The 17,494-nt window shown below is 44.0% G+C and overlaps 1 protein-coding gene across 1 annotated transcript in view; it reads right to left on the reverse strand.

The window, feature by feature from the left end:
- Positions 1 to 17,494, reverse strand: part of PAPPA2 (pappalysin 2) — a 151,090-nt gene that overhangs the window by 60,859 nt on the left and 72,737 nt on the right. Inside the window, exons 10-15 of the mRNA XM_054980337.1 lie at positions 15,173 to 15,366; positions 13,328 to 13,459; positions 10,450 to 10,585; positions 8,871 to 9,081; positions 4,941 to 5,112; positions 2,629 to 2,806 (exon numbers count right to left, since the gene is read on the reverse strand). Of these exons, the coding sequence (XP_054836312.1) occupies positions 2,629 to 2,806; positions 4,941 to 5,112; positions 8,871 to 9,081; positions 10,450 to 10,585; positions 13,328 to 13,459; positions 15,173 to 15,366 (1,023 nt within the window). The remainder of the gene's footprint in view (positions 1 to 2,628; positions 2,807 to 4,940; positions 5,113 to 8,870; positions 9,082 to 10,449; positions 10,586 to 13,327; positions 13,460 to 15,172; positions 15,367 to 17,494) is intronic.

A 17,494-nucleotide genomic window follows, 5' to 3' on the forward strand; every position in this document is an offset into this window, starting at 1 on the left:
TCCTTTGAATTTTTTGACCTGGGTTCAGTCCAGGCTCCCTGTGGCCAAGCTGCTGGGGACCTTTGGGGTGAAGGTGTAGAGACTGGGGGAATCTGCCCCACTGGAAGCTTCCAGCATCCTCAGATCCAAGATGCTGATTTGCTCACTGTCAGACCTTTCTGGCTGTCAGCCTGAACTGGAACCCCAAGGACAGGTGTCCTCTTGAAGGAAATGCCCACTTCCAAGGTCCCCAGATATATTCACCATATCACCAGAGGCAGCCAGAAAATTAAATCTTGGTAACTAGGAGGGAGAGTCTCCAATATATTCTTCCACAAGAGTAAAGTTTTTTTTTTTAAAGCCAACGCCAACCCAGGGAGACAGAGGCCTGTATCCTATCACTCAGTTCAACAAAGGATGAAGTCTTCCTCCAGCCTACAGACCATTCCTTCAGCATAACCCTGCAGTACTGCCTCATCACCAATAGAAGATCCTTATTACTGGTGCTTGTGGTAGAACAGGGCCGATTCCAGACGGCCCTCCCCATGCCGAAACGTCGCGCGTCGTCACACGGAAAACGCGAAATATCGCGTTTTCGGCATGGGGAGGGCCGTCTGGAATCGGCCCATGTGACTCAGCATGCCTTGGACACGAGGGGCAGGGGGCGCTGCATGTCTTCTGTGCATGTGTGTTATTTTCTTTGTTTGCAAATTTCTTCTCCTTATCTAAGGTGGGAACACTCCCTAACTCTCTTTCTCTCTCCATTGAGAGTTTCTCTCTTTTGCATCTACATCTCTCTCCCCTGCAATGGAGAATTTCCCTTTTTCCGCAAGCACATACGATGCTGAACTAGTTGGCCATAGTATAAGGAAAGTAACACGTTGTCTAGAGAGCATGACATGGCCACATAACAGTACAATAAACATGAAGCAACAGCTTGGAAGGAGTGCTCAGAGCACTCAGAGAACTGCTTGAAATACTATACTGAAAACAGAAAAGGAGTAACTGTGGTGCCGCCGGTGTTTTTACAGCACAATCCTAAGCAAAGTTACTCCTGTCTAAGCCCATTGAAATCAATGGACTTAAACTAGAGTAATTCTGCTTAGGATTGCACTGTTAGACAGGTACAAAAAGAGTTTCTTTGTTTGGATGGTTTCAGGTGGGTAGCTGAGTGGGTCTGCAGTACAAGAGCAAGATTCAAATCCAGTAGCACTTTAAAGACCAACAAGATTTCCAGGGTATGAGCTGTTGAGAGTCAAAGTTCCCTTCTTCAGATACATTTTGAAGTGGAACTGTATAGGATTTTTATCCAGCCAGAAGGTAGGAAGGTATTTAAAGTAAGGGTGTAAGGCACAATAAGACTCTAATTAGCTTGATAGAGCAGGGGTGAGAAAGCAGAAATTCAGCATCTGTAGTGAAAGAAGAATCCAATGTCCCTATTAAGCTCAGGGGTGAGGGGATCCATTGTTCTGAATCTTTGTTTGGATGATATCTAAACCTATTATTTGAAATGTGAGAAGTTTCAGACACTGGTCATTTAAACAATAACCATATGCACAGGAGAAAAAACCCTTCTGACATCTAGTTGCCACTGTAAAGTCTGCTATTGTTGTTTGCTAGTATAAATCCAGGGTTTTCTAAAATATGATCGTAAAACAGTGCCAGCAACATGTTGCTTCAAGATTCTGTATCATCTCCTTATTAGAGATGGGCACAAACCGAAAAACCCCTGAACCATGTGGTTCGTGGTTCGTCAAATTTCACAAACCATGAACCATGAACTTTCACAAACCTGCCCCTGGTTCATGAACTGGTTCGTTTGGTTCATGAAAACATCACAGCCAGGTCAGAAAACAATCACTTCCGGGTCACGTCCGGGCCAGCAGTTCACTTCCGGGTCAGGAGAAGGTCTGCAGGAAGTCCATCCCCTGTTGCCTAAGGAACTGATTGATTGGAACCAGGCTGTCTGCAGTGACGAACCAAAAAACAAACCAAAAAACAAAACAAACGAACCAGCCTAAAAGTTCGTGGCGGTTCGTCAGAAATGGGATCTGTCGAACCGTGGTTCGTGACCCACAAACCGGCCTGGTTCGTGCTTAATTTTGGTTTGTATTTCGGTTCGTGCCCATTTCTACTCCTTATACACTGGGCAATTCAGCAAATAGTGGAACAAAGTCTCCACTCGACATCCTCCGCACAATACAAAATTAAATAGAATGTCCATACAATTGATGTTCTAAAACTGCAGATGGCATGCTAAAACCTCAGCTGGAAACTTTGTTAAACAGCCTTCATGCTTATGATTGAATTTAATCATCTAATATAAGAGGGTTGTTCTGACTTTTGAGAGCGCAGAAAGACCAGTCTGCAATAAGATGTCTTTGATTTGTTTTAAAACATCTTTTTTTTTGCTTCCAACATACTGGACTTTCTTGTCTACAACATAGTATCTACAAAGGGAACTTTCTCATCTTCCTCACAGAGCCCTGATTGATCATGTGTATAGCTTGTGCACTGAACATCACAGGAAGATGAGAACATTCTCTCTGAAAATATAAGATGTGGAACCCAGACATAATTTTCAAGTGTTCTGGTTGCCCTCTCTAGCCACCCTGAAAGGAGAAACCTCCTTGAAAGTCAGATGCATACCTTGAAGCTTAGCTGGCTTGATGCAGGAGAAGAAGCATTGCTTCTGATAGGTGGTCCCTTTAGGGCAGGAGAACTCTGCATAAAGCACATGTGACTGGTCAGGAACCTGGCAGTCAATGGGGTCACAAGTCACAGATCTGTCCCACCGCCCAGAATTGCAAGTCAGCAAAATTTCTTTCTAAGAAATAAAGGGAAAAAAACTATTAGTAGTTTTTATTGATGGGATTATATTGCACCGTAGAGAGAAACCTGACCTTCGTTTAGCACTTCACCCAGTAAGTAACTTTAACAGGGTGCAAACTTTGAGTTGTACAAGGGAAGAGTGATGAGTAATGTCGGCTCTGCCCACTGACTCACTTCAGGCCAAACTGCACAACGTATTTTTAAACGAATTTTTAAATTCATATTTTAATGGGTCAGGTTCAAGTTCTCTGTATTCCATGTACATGCAGCTGCAAAGAGAGAGAAATAAATCCCCGCTCAGAGCTGTTCGGGTTCAGAAAGGGGAGCCCGTCCGACTTTCAGCTCCTCGAGGGTGACATTTTTCCAGCATTTTTTTTCCTGCTGTGCCATTGGAGGACTTTTTGAATATTTTAAAATTTTCATTTCCTCTCATTTGTTTTAAGGGCATGGTTTTCACTTTCCTGACATTTCAAGGAGTTGATCTCGTTGGAGGAATTTCTTTCAGGCAAACTTTTCATGGGGACTGTTGGGGTCTAGGGAGAGCTTACTGGCTGGTGGGGAAGGGAGGAGACCCTGTGGGAGCCCAATGGTTGCAGCCAACCTGGTTGCAGGCTCCTGGTCTCCCTCACAGGCTGCAGAGGCAGCAGGAGAAGCAAGAGAGGAGTAAGACACAGAGAGGAGAGCATGCCTGAGGCTGGGCTGCTGATGCTATCACAGGCCTTAAAACAGCCCCACTGGGCACGGCTCCGGTGATTGGAGAAAGGACACAACTACTTGTGCAGCCTCTTGTGGACACTGGGTGGCCCGGCCTTTTTCACCATTGGTGCAGCAGCTGTGAGCAAGACACAGCCATGTGCCTAAAGCCATCTGGTGATTCTATGGCAGGAGCACTGTGATACACTATCACTGGGCTGTGGCCCAGTGGTAAAGTATTATATTATTTATTTTTTACTTATACCCCATCTGTTTGGCATGCAAAAGGTCCTAAGTTCAATCCATGGCTAAAAGAATCTGGTGGTAAGTGGTGTGAAAGACCTCAGCCTGAGACCCTGGAAAGCCACTGACAGTCAGGAGTATGCTGACTGTGCTGACCGTGACAGGCCAATGGTCTGACTCAGCACAAGGCAGCTTCGTGTGTCCATCTGGCACAAAGAAAACCCAGTTTCTGCATTCCAAAGTCAATTCAGTATACAGTTAGCATTTGTAGAAACTGTCCCATATCCCAGCCCTAATATTTTGGGGAGGGGGTTGTGTGTGCCAAACCCTGAAATATTTTTGGCAACGAAGGTTGTGGCAGCTGGAGGAAACATGTAGGGGAATAGAGGGGAATCAAGAATGGGGGTGATAAAGAAGCAGCAGCTATGCAGGGCACCAAAACTACACAGTGGAATACTGGAGTGTTTTGCAAAAATGTGGCTACCAGTGCAGTCCTGTGGAGATTTACTTCAGTCTAAGCCCACTGATTTCAATGGGCTTGTATTAGCAAAACTCTGCTTGGGCTTGCACTGTGCCTGTCTTCCAACTCATCCTTACCACTACAAAGTCTACAAATTTTCCTTTCCTTATAATTTACTGTCTAGGATGCCAAACATTTTTGCAATCCATCTCTCCCTCCCAGGGTCTCTCCTATACAGACCCCTGTCCGAATACCTGCTCCTGCCCATAAGCTCATAGAATCATAGGGTTGGTAGGGATCTCCAGGGCCATCTAGTCCAACCCCCTGCACAATGCAGGAAATTCACAACTCCCTCCCCCACACCCCTAGTGACCCTTGCTCCATATAAAGGTTTTTCGTCCCACTCACAAATCTGGACCATTGAGACCACTCTACTACTGACAACTTCCCTCAGGAGACAGAATGTTCATGAACATTCCATCCCACCACATCTTCTTAATCAACAGATAGATGCCAGAGGTTTCATTGCTGCATAACCACTATCAGTACACCCCTGCTACAAATCTCCTTAGTGCTGAACCATATAGATATTCAATGAGAAGACAACATGACTGGATTTGACAAAGTTGTGCTGACGCAACCTATTAGAAAGCCCCATAGGATGCAATAGCTGAAAACTCGTCGTTGGTGGGAGTATATCTGGAATGACACAGTCATAGCTCCATCCACTCACCTGTCCTGGGCGCAGCATCTGTCCTTGGCTGGCATGGAGGACGTACCCCTTTTCACAAGTAACAGAACACTGTGTGAGCCCCTGGTTTCTGGAAGAGCAGTTAACTGCAGCAGAATGATGGATAAATGGGAGCATACAGCTGCTTTGCTCTCTGCAAGTATTTGGTGTACAACTGTAGGGGGAAAGAGACAGAAGCAGAGAGGAAGGAACCTAAATGCAAATTCTCACATTGCAAGAGAAGCAGCATTCTGTTCAGTGTTTGGATTAGACCAGATGTCTGTCCGTCTGTTTGTTCCCTGCTTTTCTCCCCACTGGGAACTCAAATTTTATCAGCAGCATCATTCTCCATTTTATCCACACAAAAACATCAACAGCCCCATGATGTAGATTAGACAGAGAGTGATTCCGCACACGCTGGGTAATGCACTTCCAATCCTCTTTATAGATCATTTGGAACGGATTTTTTTGTGTGCGGAACAAAAAATCCACCTCAAACGATTGACAAAGTGCATTGAAAGTGCATTATCCGATGTGTGCAGAATCAGCCTGAGACAGAGTGACTGTACAACATGCAGCACTCAAATACATCCCAAAAACCATAGTCCGATGGTGCTCAACAGACTCTCTGGGTTTGCTGTCTGTGTGGGAGAGCCGACAAGGCTACAAGACAAGCCTACAAGCCTTGTGTACGACAAATGGTGAAAAATCCACATCTTCAGCCCAGAATTTAATGAGCCATTACTGAAATGCCATTGATTTATGTCTCTCCTCCCTCCTTCAAAATCCACAATTCCTTTAAGTGTTTAGTGCGAGATACACATGACACACAGCGTTCCTTCTGTGGCTTGGTTTGGGTTACTTTTAGGCTGGTGGGCTCTTGCAATTCCCTCAACTGCTGCTCTGTGAATTCTGTTGAATCAAATGGACCCCTGGCACGTTCTCCCCCCAACCCTATCCAATGCCATATTTGCTTTAAAGTGTGGGTTACTTACTAAGAGCCAAGTGAGCTTTTTACCCCATACAGCCTAAATGTTATCTTCAGTGTTGATTTTCTGAATTAAAAGGAAGAGAGGCTACCAGCCCATTGGCTGTTTTAAAAACACTCATTAATAAGTCATAAAGAAAAGTCCAGCTCTCCCCCATTAATTCAGGGAAGAGCCATAAGAAAAAAGAATGCTACAAAATGCTTATGCCTCAAAATTCAGAAGTAGTTATAAACCATCACAGAGTCAAATAACTTTTGTGGCTTCACAAAGGTATGCAGAGGCATAGAGACTGAAGGGGGTAACCAAGAAGAACAGATGACAAAAAAATATTTATGAAGGGAAAACAGTACTGTAATACAAACACTGAAGATATGAGGGAGAGAAGAGGAGAGCAAACAGCAGAGTTAATAGTTAAAGGGAAGGGGAACCACCAAATGAAACCTTTTAACCCAAAGTATCCTAAAGAAATGGTATCTGCACCACTGATTTTCTGAATGAAAAAGAAGAGATTATAATAGGGCCATGAGTTGTCTTAGAAACAGTCATAAAGAAGAAAGGCAGAATTTTAAGAAGGTCAAAATGTCAATCACCAGGGCTTTTTTTCAGCTGGAACGCGATGGAATGGAGCTTCGGAACCTCTTGAAAATGGTCACATGGCTGGTGGTCCTGCCCCCTGATCTCCAGACAGAGGGGAGTTTAGATTGCCGCTCCGCGCCACTCCACCATTTTCGCCAAGGGCGATTTAAACTTTTAAAAACTCCCCTCTTGTTCCAACTGACCCAAAGTGACGTCATTGGCCCTGGGAGCATGTGTGCACTTTGTGCACACACATGTGGTACCAGGGGCACCACCTCCCGCCAAGAGTTGCCCCCTGTGCTGGCAACCCACTGAGTTCCACCACCTCTTCTCCCAGAAAAAAAGCCCTGTCGATCACACTAAAGGTCTACCCTCATCCAACAACTACCAACCAGATGATTTTTGGAAGTCTGTGACCAGGCTGCAATGGCAACAGGCTTTCCTTGGAGTCTGCACCCTTCCCAGAATGTGAGATTTTGAGCTATACTGCCTCTGTATGTCATGTCTGTACCCCTACATCCATGACATTGTTCTGTGTATTGCTAATGCTGTATCTTAATGTCATTTGGCAAATGCCCTAACCATCACTTTCGTTTCTCAAGAATCCTGAGAACACAGCTCTCTTATCTTCTTCCTTTGAAGCTCCCAGAAGCGACCCTGCACTGTCCGAAATGTTAATCTTTTGCCTTTTGTCCTGTCTAGGCTGATGTATAAACCCTAGCAGAAATTCCCAGACCGTTTCCCATGCAAACCTGTGGTCTAGGTGGGAGGAGGGAAATGATTGGGTATTTAGAGATGTACTTGAAGTTTCTATTCCTGTCAATGGAGCGTGTACTGCTTAGATGCTTTCTTGCTTCTGAGTAATTCTATGGACATATATATGGAAATGATTGGATTTCTGAATAAAACCATTTAACCAAGAGCTTGGACTTCTTGCTACAATGGTACAGAGACCTGTCTACCATATCCTGTCACCCATAGCCTGACACTGTCTATAGAAGTTCAATTTGCTATCATGGCTAGCAGATGTCCGTATGGCCCTAGCCTCCACGAATGTGTCTAATCCTTTTTAAAAAGCTATCCCCAAGGTAGTGGCTCTCTACTTCTTGATTCTTTATGTGGAGGTGCCAGGGGTTTGATTTGGGACTTTTTGCATGTAAAGCTGATGCTCTGCCACTGAGCCTTGGCCCCTCTCAAAGACATTTTATGCTCAGGTTTTCTCACTGAACAGAAAGAGTGATAAAATAATAGTCTTGCAGAGAAGCGACTTCAACAGTAATTTCACAATGGACACGTTCATGCACAATGACTGTGGTCCTTTGTCTCATGCTATAGATCTAATAAGCCCCTGAGTATGTCAGGCAGATAGATGCTCTAAAGATGATCTCGCTGCAGTTTTTGCCTGCAAAGCAATGAGTCAGCACACAGAACCCCCCACCCCTCCCCTTAGGTCCCCAGTTCAAAACACACTGTTGGCTTAGGTTGTGACAGATGGTATGAATTTTTTTAAAACTTAGTAGCACTGTAGGGAAGAAACCTACTGGGTTCTGCCTAGGAACTGAATGAAATCCCTAGTGGCTTCATGGATACAGAAGAGTTAGCTGTGTTAGTCTGTAGCTGCAAAATAGTGAAGAGTCCAGGAGCACCTCTGATGATGCATCTGATGAGGAGAGCTGTGGTTCTCGGAAGCTTATGCTACAAGTAAGTTGGTTAGTCTTAAAGGTTCTACTAAATTGACAAAGCATGTTTTGTGATCAGCCAATAAACCAGAATCAGAAACCATGGTGTAATAACTTCACAGCATCTGGTATCAAAATGCTTCAGAACATTATTGAACATAAGCAAGGCCTCGTCTGGGCCCTGCTGGCCATAACTAGCCTCAGCCAGCAACTAACTTTACAAGTGAAAAGTGCAACTAAAACAAAGGCTTTTTCCTTAAGGGGCCATGCTAAAATAACTGTACAATACAATAAAGGAACATCACCAAGTTCAAAACTCCCCATGATATAACACATGACTTGAAGCAAATTCATAAATCATGGTTTTGTGCTAACCTGTAGTACTCTGCCAGCTGCACTCTTTCTTACCCAGATGCGGTCATTCCTTAGGGCCAAACTCCATGAGATGCCAGGCATGTGTTCTTCACGTGTTGGGTCTTGAAAGCTTACCTGGGAGGGGTAGTCTTAAAAAAACTCAGCTGTAGTCTTTAAAAAAAACCAAGCCGCTTGATGCGATTCTCAGCCAGGGAGAATCATAAACAGCAGGACTCTCTTTCTCTCTTTCAAAAATCCTCCGGGAGCTCAGGATGGGGATGGAGGGGTGGGAAACAACTGTAATTTAAGTGTGTCAGTCCAAAATTTTCAATTACCTGTGTTTCTCATGGCCACGTCCCTCATTTTCCGGGAGGCAGTTGCTGGGAGTGGAAGGGCTTAAGGGAGAACGTGTCCGCAGGGCCACCGCAGAGATGCCCACAAAAAGAGAGGAAAAGTTGAACATAGCTGACTTGATCTGGTGAACTGCAAGGCTGTCAGTTATGTTGATAACCAGCGGATTCTGCTGACACGATAGCTCATATGTTGCTGAAAGCGATTAAAGAACAAAAGAGAGATTTCAGGGGATGCTTTCAGTTCATCCATAACATGAACTAGTTCCTGAGAAGCAGAGGTTTCTCAACCATATTCCAAAGAACCCCTGGAGCTCCACAGAAACTTATCGGGGGGTTCCTTCAACAAAAAAATCAGTAATGGCTGCCAAGCTTCCACGAAAAGCAGCCTGCATACCACTTTCTCTGTAAAATAAAGCTGCAGGAGAAAATGCAATATGATCTAGCTCACTTGAGTGATGGTGAGACACAGAAGGTCAAGCCAGTGCAATGCATGAAACAAGAGCATGCTCTAGAATGTATGTATTTCTTTACTTCACTGACAGTCTACCTTTCTCATTGAGAATGCATCCTGGAGTCCTTTATAGCACAACCAGTGACAGAAGTTCCTCCACAAACAACCCTGCATAGTAAGGGTTCTGCAAAGGCAGAAAACGGGGAAACCAGTGCCTTGAAGGAACAGGAGATTAATATGGTGCTACTAACAGAACAGGTTCTTTGTGAAAATCGTGTTGCTCCCAGGTAAGAAACAACTAATATGTGAAACAGTTTAGCAGAAACTCCAGGGGTTGAAGGGGGGACTACATCCTTTCACACTGCAGAAAGAGAATCAAACTGCTGTATTTTCCAACATGTTAAGTACTCTGTACACATAAAATAAATGTGTCACAGAGAAGGTTTTAGTCTAGACATTTTTTCATGTGCCAGTTTTCTAGGCACTAAGAATGTTTGGGGGAAACCTTCCAATGTAACCTTTTAGGTTAGACAACTGTGGGACAAAACGTTTTAAGTCAGTACATAAACAAACAAACAAACAAACCATTTAAGCCTCTACTGGCTGTCCTCAAATGGTGGAGCTCAGCAACAGACATCTTCTGGCCCACAAAGACTAGCCCCATTAGCTTTATTTCCAGTAGTTCTTTGATTCTGCTATTGCCTCACAGACTTTACAAGTTTTGAGCAGTGCAGTACCAAGCAGAATTAGACCCTTCTAGGTCCACTGAAATCAGTGGGTGTGGAAGGGTATCACTCTGCTTACAACTGCACCTGTAACACAAAAGAAAACCCTACAAAAACCTGTTTACCAGAGGCCAAAGCATGATCAGCATTCAGTGTCCCTTCTTTCAAACCATGTTCAGCTCTTAGAGAGAGAGAGAGAGAGAGAGAGAGAGAGAGAGAGAGAGAGAGAGAGAGAGAGAGAGAGAGAGAGAGACCGTCAGTCTGCAGCCTGCCTTAACTTCACGGTGATCTACAAGATGCACACTGTAAAGAAAAGGAGGAGATGCTCCTGCTTACAGCATATAAAAGCGCAAGAGAAGATCCACTTTGCAGTCTGCACACTCACCAAGAAAGTGGCTGCGGCCGCTGATATCACCCAGGTGAACCGTTACAGTAGGTTTGGGCTGGTCCCCAGCCAAAGTGCCATCGGAAGCCAGAAAAACAAACAATGAGGTAGCCGTGCTGGGTCTGTTGAAGCACACCTGGGCTCCAGGATACAGCAAAGAACAAGAATGTTAGGGTTGGTACAAAAGCATGTTGTTAGGGAAGGGTGCTACATAAACAGAAAGAATTCCCCATTCAAACCAGTTAGCAACTCTAGGGCTGTTCTTCCTTCACCCGCAGCTTGCCTTGTTTTCCAACAAGTATCTAACTCCAAAATTAAAAAAGAGGGGCAGGCATAAAAAATACACTAATTAATCCAAGTCTTGTAGCTGCAAACATCTGCCCAAATGTCCTCATGTCTCTTGTACACAACTCTTCTGGAAAACACCATATGCTCTTTTATAGCTAAGTTCAACATGCCTTCTTGCCAAAGTTCCATATGTGGGGTAGAACTGGATTTCTAGCAGTGCAGGTCTAGTCTTTTGGCTGTTGCCGTCACCCATAAAATCCATAATTAGCTCTCCTTTCTAAGCGAATTAGCAGATGAAAAAAGACCCAGCAATAAATGTTGGGATATTATTTTAAATGGGCGAAAAACGTAGCAAGTCTCTGAGTTTGAGGTTAAAAAGTTGCTCTGCCAGCTAGTAACAAACAGCTATAGTAAACACCACCCAGTAAGGAACTCTTTGTATATAGACAAAAAAGGAAAGGTGAAGTTTTGCAAACCATATTAGATGTGACTTAAATAGAATAACAGAATACAAATTTGCTTTACTGATTTGGATGGAATATTATGAAGTATACCCAGTGCAAGCAGAAGGAACACATACAAGAGAAACCCCGTCCATTCCCCATGAATGTGTCCTACAGTCTCATCTTCTGCAGAGCCTTCTTCAGAGCCTTTGATGTTGAGAGATTGCAAAAAAGTCTGTGAAAAGGCTCTACCATGCTTAAAAGAGATCCTTCCCGAACTCATGAATCTGGTAAAGGCCCTATTTCTTGTTCCTGCTCAAAGCATCTGCTAATTGCCAGCACCCACAACATGGAGAATATGACTGTCTGTAGGCTGCTTGCAAAGGTCATGGCTTAAACAAACAAGTTTATGGAAGCTGTTTCATCCTATCTGTTCACATATTTGCTAGCAACCTTTTCTGTCACTGGGGTGGATCCAACAGCATGTTTCCACAGGCACAAGGACTTCTACCCATGGAGAATGACTTTCACAGCTCTACCCTCCTGTGGCAGCCTGAAATGGCCCCCCAAATCCTACTGTTGGGGGGAGGGTCTCTCCTCTCACAGGAGCAGGATTTGGGGTCCATTTCAGGCTGCCCCAAGAGGAGGCAACTGCAAATATCATGTTCCATTGGAATAAACTCTTGTGCCCATGGAGACATGCCGTTGGATCCACTCCACTGCCTGTACCATGCAGTCCCTTCTAAGGAGTAGAAGGGATGTCAGTGCTCTATAATGGGGGGGGGGGAAGGTTTGAGGCAGATGAATCATTCAACCAGCCCCTCTCAGTGGGATGGGGGGAACATGTGCCCCTACCTTGTATTTATCAAATCTTAGCCACCCTGCCCGGAGATCCTGAGGATGTTTGAGACGTGGGGTGCAATGTGGGCTGCCTTAGGATGCTTTTAGTGCAGTATTTGATTGCTACCAGTGTTTTATTATATGTTTTTATTATATGTATTTATGTGTTGTTTATCTGCTCTGAGGCCACTTGCAGGGGGATCAGACTATAAATTAAATAAAATGAAAAATAAATTAAGTTTCTGGTGCAGGTAGAGGACACAGTGTTGCTGATGTGGTTCTGGGAATAAGCCCTACATCCCCCTGCCTCTCCTGAAGTGGTAGAAGTTGGTAGATTGAATGAGTCTTCCTCTGGCACAGTGGATTTGTCTACCAGTGTAAAGAATGAAGAACCTTGATGGGAATGCAGGACAGTCAGTCCCAATGTGGCCAGAATGGAGAGAGAGGCCAGTTGCAACGGGCTCATTTTAAGATGGATGGTAGTGACCACAATAGCGGTACTTGCCACAAGCTCAAGAAGGCATCGATCTCTGCCTGTAGGTCAGAATGCTGCAGGCAACCAGACATGAGCGCTGTGGAAAGGTAGAAGTTTATACCTCATATAACTCCCCCTTTCCAGAATTCCCGTATCCTTTTTTAGCCTAGCTCCTAAAGACTTTGACTTAAACATTCTTCCTGGCATCTTTAAGACAATGAGGCCTGGAGTAATATTACAACTGATGGTTAAGCACTCAGGTCTGAGGTGAGACCACAAGCAAGGTGACTTTGCAAAGGGATAGCTTACGAGCTTCTTTCAGCAACAAGTTTCTCAGATCTGGGAACTTTACAGGAGGAGCAGCAGGGGACTGGCTAACAGAGATCAGCCGATTTTCAGGACTAGGAAGATTCTGGTCTGTTATCTTAATAGAGCTGCCTGTAGTTTCCTCTTCTGACCTGGAGCACCAATGGTGCAGAAGGTAAAGAATCAATGTCTGACACATATACACACACACCACACTCCAGTTCCTGGTCCCTGTGGTGACCTCACCATTTATATAAGAAGTATGGAATGAAGATGACAAACCCAAACCCCAGGATCTCAATAAGAGAACTGAACCAAAGGGGAACTCAGAGATTAATTTGTACAGTCCTGCTCGCACAATGTGGAGTATGTATTTCAAGGGAAGGTTTGTAAAATGATTCAAAGGGACTTCGTACATCTCTAGAGTTAAATGTGAAATTTCAGCTCATCCCTACATGTGGAAAACCATACATACTAGCCACCTTTCCTAAAGGGTCCTTGCTCCTGGGAGTGCTGGAGCACTTACTTTCAGCCAAATCCTGTCATCCGAGAGCATTTTCTCGTTCTCGATATCTTGCAGGACATCATGGCTGGTGCAAGGGAACCAGGCCATGAGAGGCTGATGCTTCAGTGTGTCTTGAAGATTAGGCTTGCACACCTGGAAAGAAGAGGTTTGCAATTGTGGGGTTAGGGGAAAGGGCAATTTGGAACGGGAAAGAATACAAGGGCATCAGAAAGTCACAAAGAAAATGCTTCTGTTGTGTTCTAAAAGAAAGACTTTTGAAAAATTACGCACACAGAGGAGTCTACATCCTGATCTAAAAACTCATTTTAGGGAGCTGTTATTGTATGATCTCTATGACTCCAGCACCATGGCTAATGAAAGAGGGGGGGCAGACAGAGATGGCAAGTCAGTTGAGAAAGAAAACCGTATACTGACTCTTGGCTGCTGAGAGCTTGTAAAGGTCTCCTTTGGGCCCTTCTTCACATCACTCCCTCCATCAGAATACACACCAGATGCTTGATTAGAACATACATGATGCTGTTACTCTGCAGCAGCACTTCACCTATTTCCATGGACCCTCATAGAGACCGTGTATTCCTAGTCCCTTATACAGATGGGCACGAACCGAAATACGAATCAAAGTTCATGACGAACTAGGCTGGTTCATGGTTCGCAAACTGGCGGTTCATCAGAGCCCATTTCTGACGAACCGCCACAAACTTTAGGCTGGTTTGTTCGGTTCATTTTTTGGTTCGTTGCTGTAGACAGTGTGGCGCCGATCAGTCAGTTTCCTAGGCAACAGGGGATGGACTTTCTGCAGACCTGCTGGCCCAGAAGTGACAATTTGCTGAACTGGATGTGACCTTTTTACAAACCAAATGAACCGGTTTGTGAACCAGGGCAGGTTCGTGAAAGTTCATGGTTCGTGAAGTGCGACAAACCACGAACTGCACGGTTCATTTTTTTCCCTGTTCGTGCCCATCTCTAGTCCCTTATATCCCTAGTCCCTCCTTTGATTCATCCATTCAGTACTGCCTGGTAGCAGTTCTCTTGTAGCTTAATTCAAACCTGTGCCTGAGTTTTACCACTTTAGGCTGCAGGTAATGTCATATAATTGAATCCTTCACTATACAAAAAAAGAAATTCTCTGCCTTTGCCCTGTAGTATAGTTTCTAGGTATAGGGATTTTCTGTGTGAATGTGAAATGGTACAAGCCAGACACAAGTTAGGAGCCTAAAATACTGTTCCATTAGTGTAACGGTAGTTCTGCCAGCAAAACGGCATTTGCATTCATGCAGGAGAAGAAAGTGATATCTGCCATTATTTCTTTCCCCCTTTGGACACCAATGTTGCCTTGCCTCCCAAACGCTATTCCTGGGGATTCCACTGACCCCACAGGACCACAATTTCATAGCACACAAAATATTATAGTGGAAAAAGGGGAATGGGAAAGTTGTCTTTATTTAATACAATTCCCCTTGTCCTACAAGTCATAATTTCTCATCTCAGGGTTACCTAGATCAGCCCAAAGCCTTTCTCAGCTCAGTTACTGAAGACTAACGGCAAATGTCTGGAACCTGAACATAGACTCAACACATGCAAAACAGATACTCTATCACTAATCTATGAACCCTTCCATAAGGGAGAAGTGGGAAGTTTTCTTGCCAAAAGACAGGTATGAGTCAGGAGTGGGTGAAAGTAGGCCTTCCACGGTCCCTGATATATACTCATAGAAAGAGGGAGAGGGCAAACTTGGGAAGATCATAGAAAGAGGAGGAGAGCAAACTCAGGAATATCATAGAGGTTTCTGACTTTCTTCCAAAAGTAACACTAACACTCATAGATGGGGGGGGGGCATCCTCTCACCCTCACAAGAGGTTCTCCAGTCACCAGGGAAACTGGGCAGGCTTTTTGGTCCTGATGGGAAGTATAGGCCTCTGAGGCCCACTGATCCATGTACTCCTTGGGAGTGTAGAGTCCACAGTCCTCAATGTTGTTGGTGATCTCGAATGGTTCACAAAGGCCATCGCCTTCATGGACATAACACAGGCTTGGTTCACCTACAAAGTTTAAATAAAAATGAAAACTGAATAAAGCCTCTGTGATCTATTTTGTGAGGAACCAAAAATCACTTTCAAGATAAAAGCCCACAAAGTCCCCTGAAACTTTTCATAGTTCATTGATATGCTTCTATTTTTTTTCCCACTATAACTGGCATACTCGTTTCTCCTGCAGTCTGACACAAAACATTTCTCTTTCTTCCTATAACAGACTCCTTATGACTTAGATTATCTTTACTCACTGTTTGTTCCTTTGCATTTTTCTAGTTACTTAAAAAATGTAAAAGGGAATCATCCATCAACATAAAAATATTTGTCAGCTTTGAGAAAGGTGCCATCTTTAGGATTCAAAAATTTCTAATCTATATTTCTTCCATCTTTTTCCTTCTGTCTTGTATCTCATCAAAGATTGTAAGGTTTCAGGCTAGTAAAGTTTCTTTTTTGTTGTTGTTGCTTGTTTTAAATCCAGTGAATTGTTTGATTTGTTTAAAGCACAATACAAATAAAGCAGTAGCGAACACAGAAGTAATGAAATTTTAGGCATAATACTGAGCAATCAACAGTTAGCCTCTAGGTTCCCTGTCTCCTTCCCCTGTATTCCTCCTAGTCGTTTCCTTTCCTCTGAACTGTGGAGTTTCCCACCACCTTTTCTTATTCTCACTCCATCAGGGCGGGGCTAGAACCACAGATGGACAGACCCAAATCCAGACCTGCAAGATCAGTTTCTATAGTACTGGTATGCACCTGGCAAGAAGATACTAGTCTGCTGAGCAGACAAGAGCAGAAGACAAGGTTTCTAGGATTTATACCAGGCTTGGCCAATCCAGTCTTGAGGCCAATGTTGCTTCTCCTCTGTGTTGTAAATCTTTGTCCCTTTTCATATTTGAAGAGACTCTGAGGCCTAAAACACACTATGTTCCAGTAAGTTCATATGACTAGTTCCCTGTTCCCTAAGTTTTCTGGTTCAAGCTCTGGATGCCCCAGCACACTTTCTCATTCGCAGCTTTCTCATTAATTTTGTAATTCTGCTTAAATATTTAAATATTTTTACTTATACAGTAAAAACTTTGTTTTCTGGAATCTGATTTTCCAGAAAGTTCAATTAACCAGCATCACCCCAAGGGCACATGTTCCCCTCAGCCACCATATCCCCGCATCACTAGGTGCACATATGCCGCATTCCCTGCTCTTCAGCCAGCCAGCCTGATGCCTTTAGCCACTACTGGACACTGCCAGCTAACATCATCCTTTCGTGCCCCCTTCCCACCCATCCTGCCTCAAGAGGTTGGAAGCCAGTTCTGCCGAAGGGCTCTTGGACTGCTGGCCCCCTTTTCTGCCTGCTGCCCACGAAGGCTGTGTGGCTCAGAGGGCAGAGGGTCACCATGGCACTCCCATTGTGGTGGGGTTTGGTTGCTGCAGATCCCTTGTGGTAGGAGGTGAAGCAAAGTAATAAGCTTGAGGATTTGGCACATTTGATTAACCCCCATTCCCATGAGTGATGGACAGCAAAGCTTTTACCATAGCTTACATTAACCAGCAGTAATGGATGAAGGTTAGAAGAAGCTTCTTTTTAAGTAAGAGCTCTTCAATACATGTGCCTAATAGTTAAAATAATTGTAAACAAGATTTTTAAAAATTAACCATTCAGTAAACATTCCAGTTCATTCAGAATTTGGAAAAATCCAGTCGTTGTTTTGTCACCACTAATATTGGAATTAAACTGTAAAAAAAGGGGGGGGGGGTTCAGGTAGGGTGGGATGTAATTAACATCTATAATAATTAATTCCTACAGTATTTTAAAGTGTGATTTGAGATCATTATTCACCTAGTCTACAACCTTCTGAAGGAAGATTTGAACAGAGGCTAGGAGAAATTATTTTCCAAAGGCCACCAGGAGAGATCATGGCTGTGGGCAGGATCTGAAGACAGGCCCTTCCTGATCTTTGTCCAACCCACTACACCACACACATTGGTCTTTGGGAACCTTGCCACTGACTTTAATGGGATATGGATTTTGCCCAAAATGCTTTCAATGCCCAAGCCAAAGTACTGCATAAGACTCCAACTGTTCCGACCTTTTGAAGAAAAAGAAAAAGCTTTTTTAATTAAGACATACGTCAGGGAGAAA

Source organism: Eublepharis macularius, chromosome 5 (genome assembly GCF_028583425.1).
Source record: "Eublepharis macularius isolate TG4126 chromosome 5, MPM_Emac_v1.0, whole genome shotgun sequence".
NCBI classification, from domain to species: Eukaryota; Metazoa; Chordata; class Lepidosauria; order Squamata; family Eublepharidae; genus Eublepharis; species Eublepharis macularius.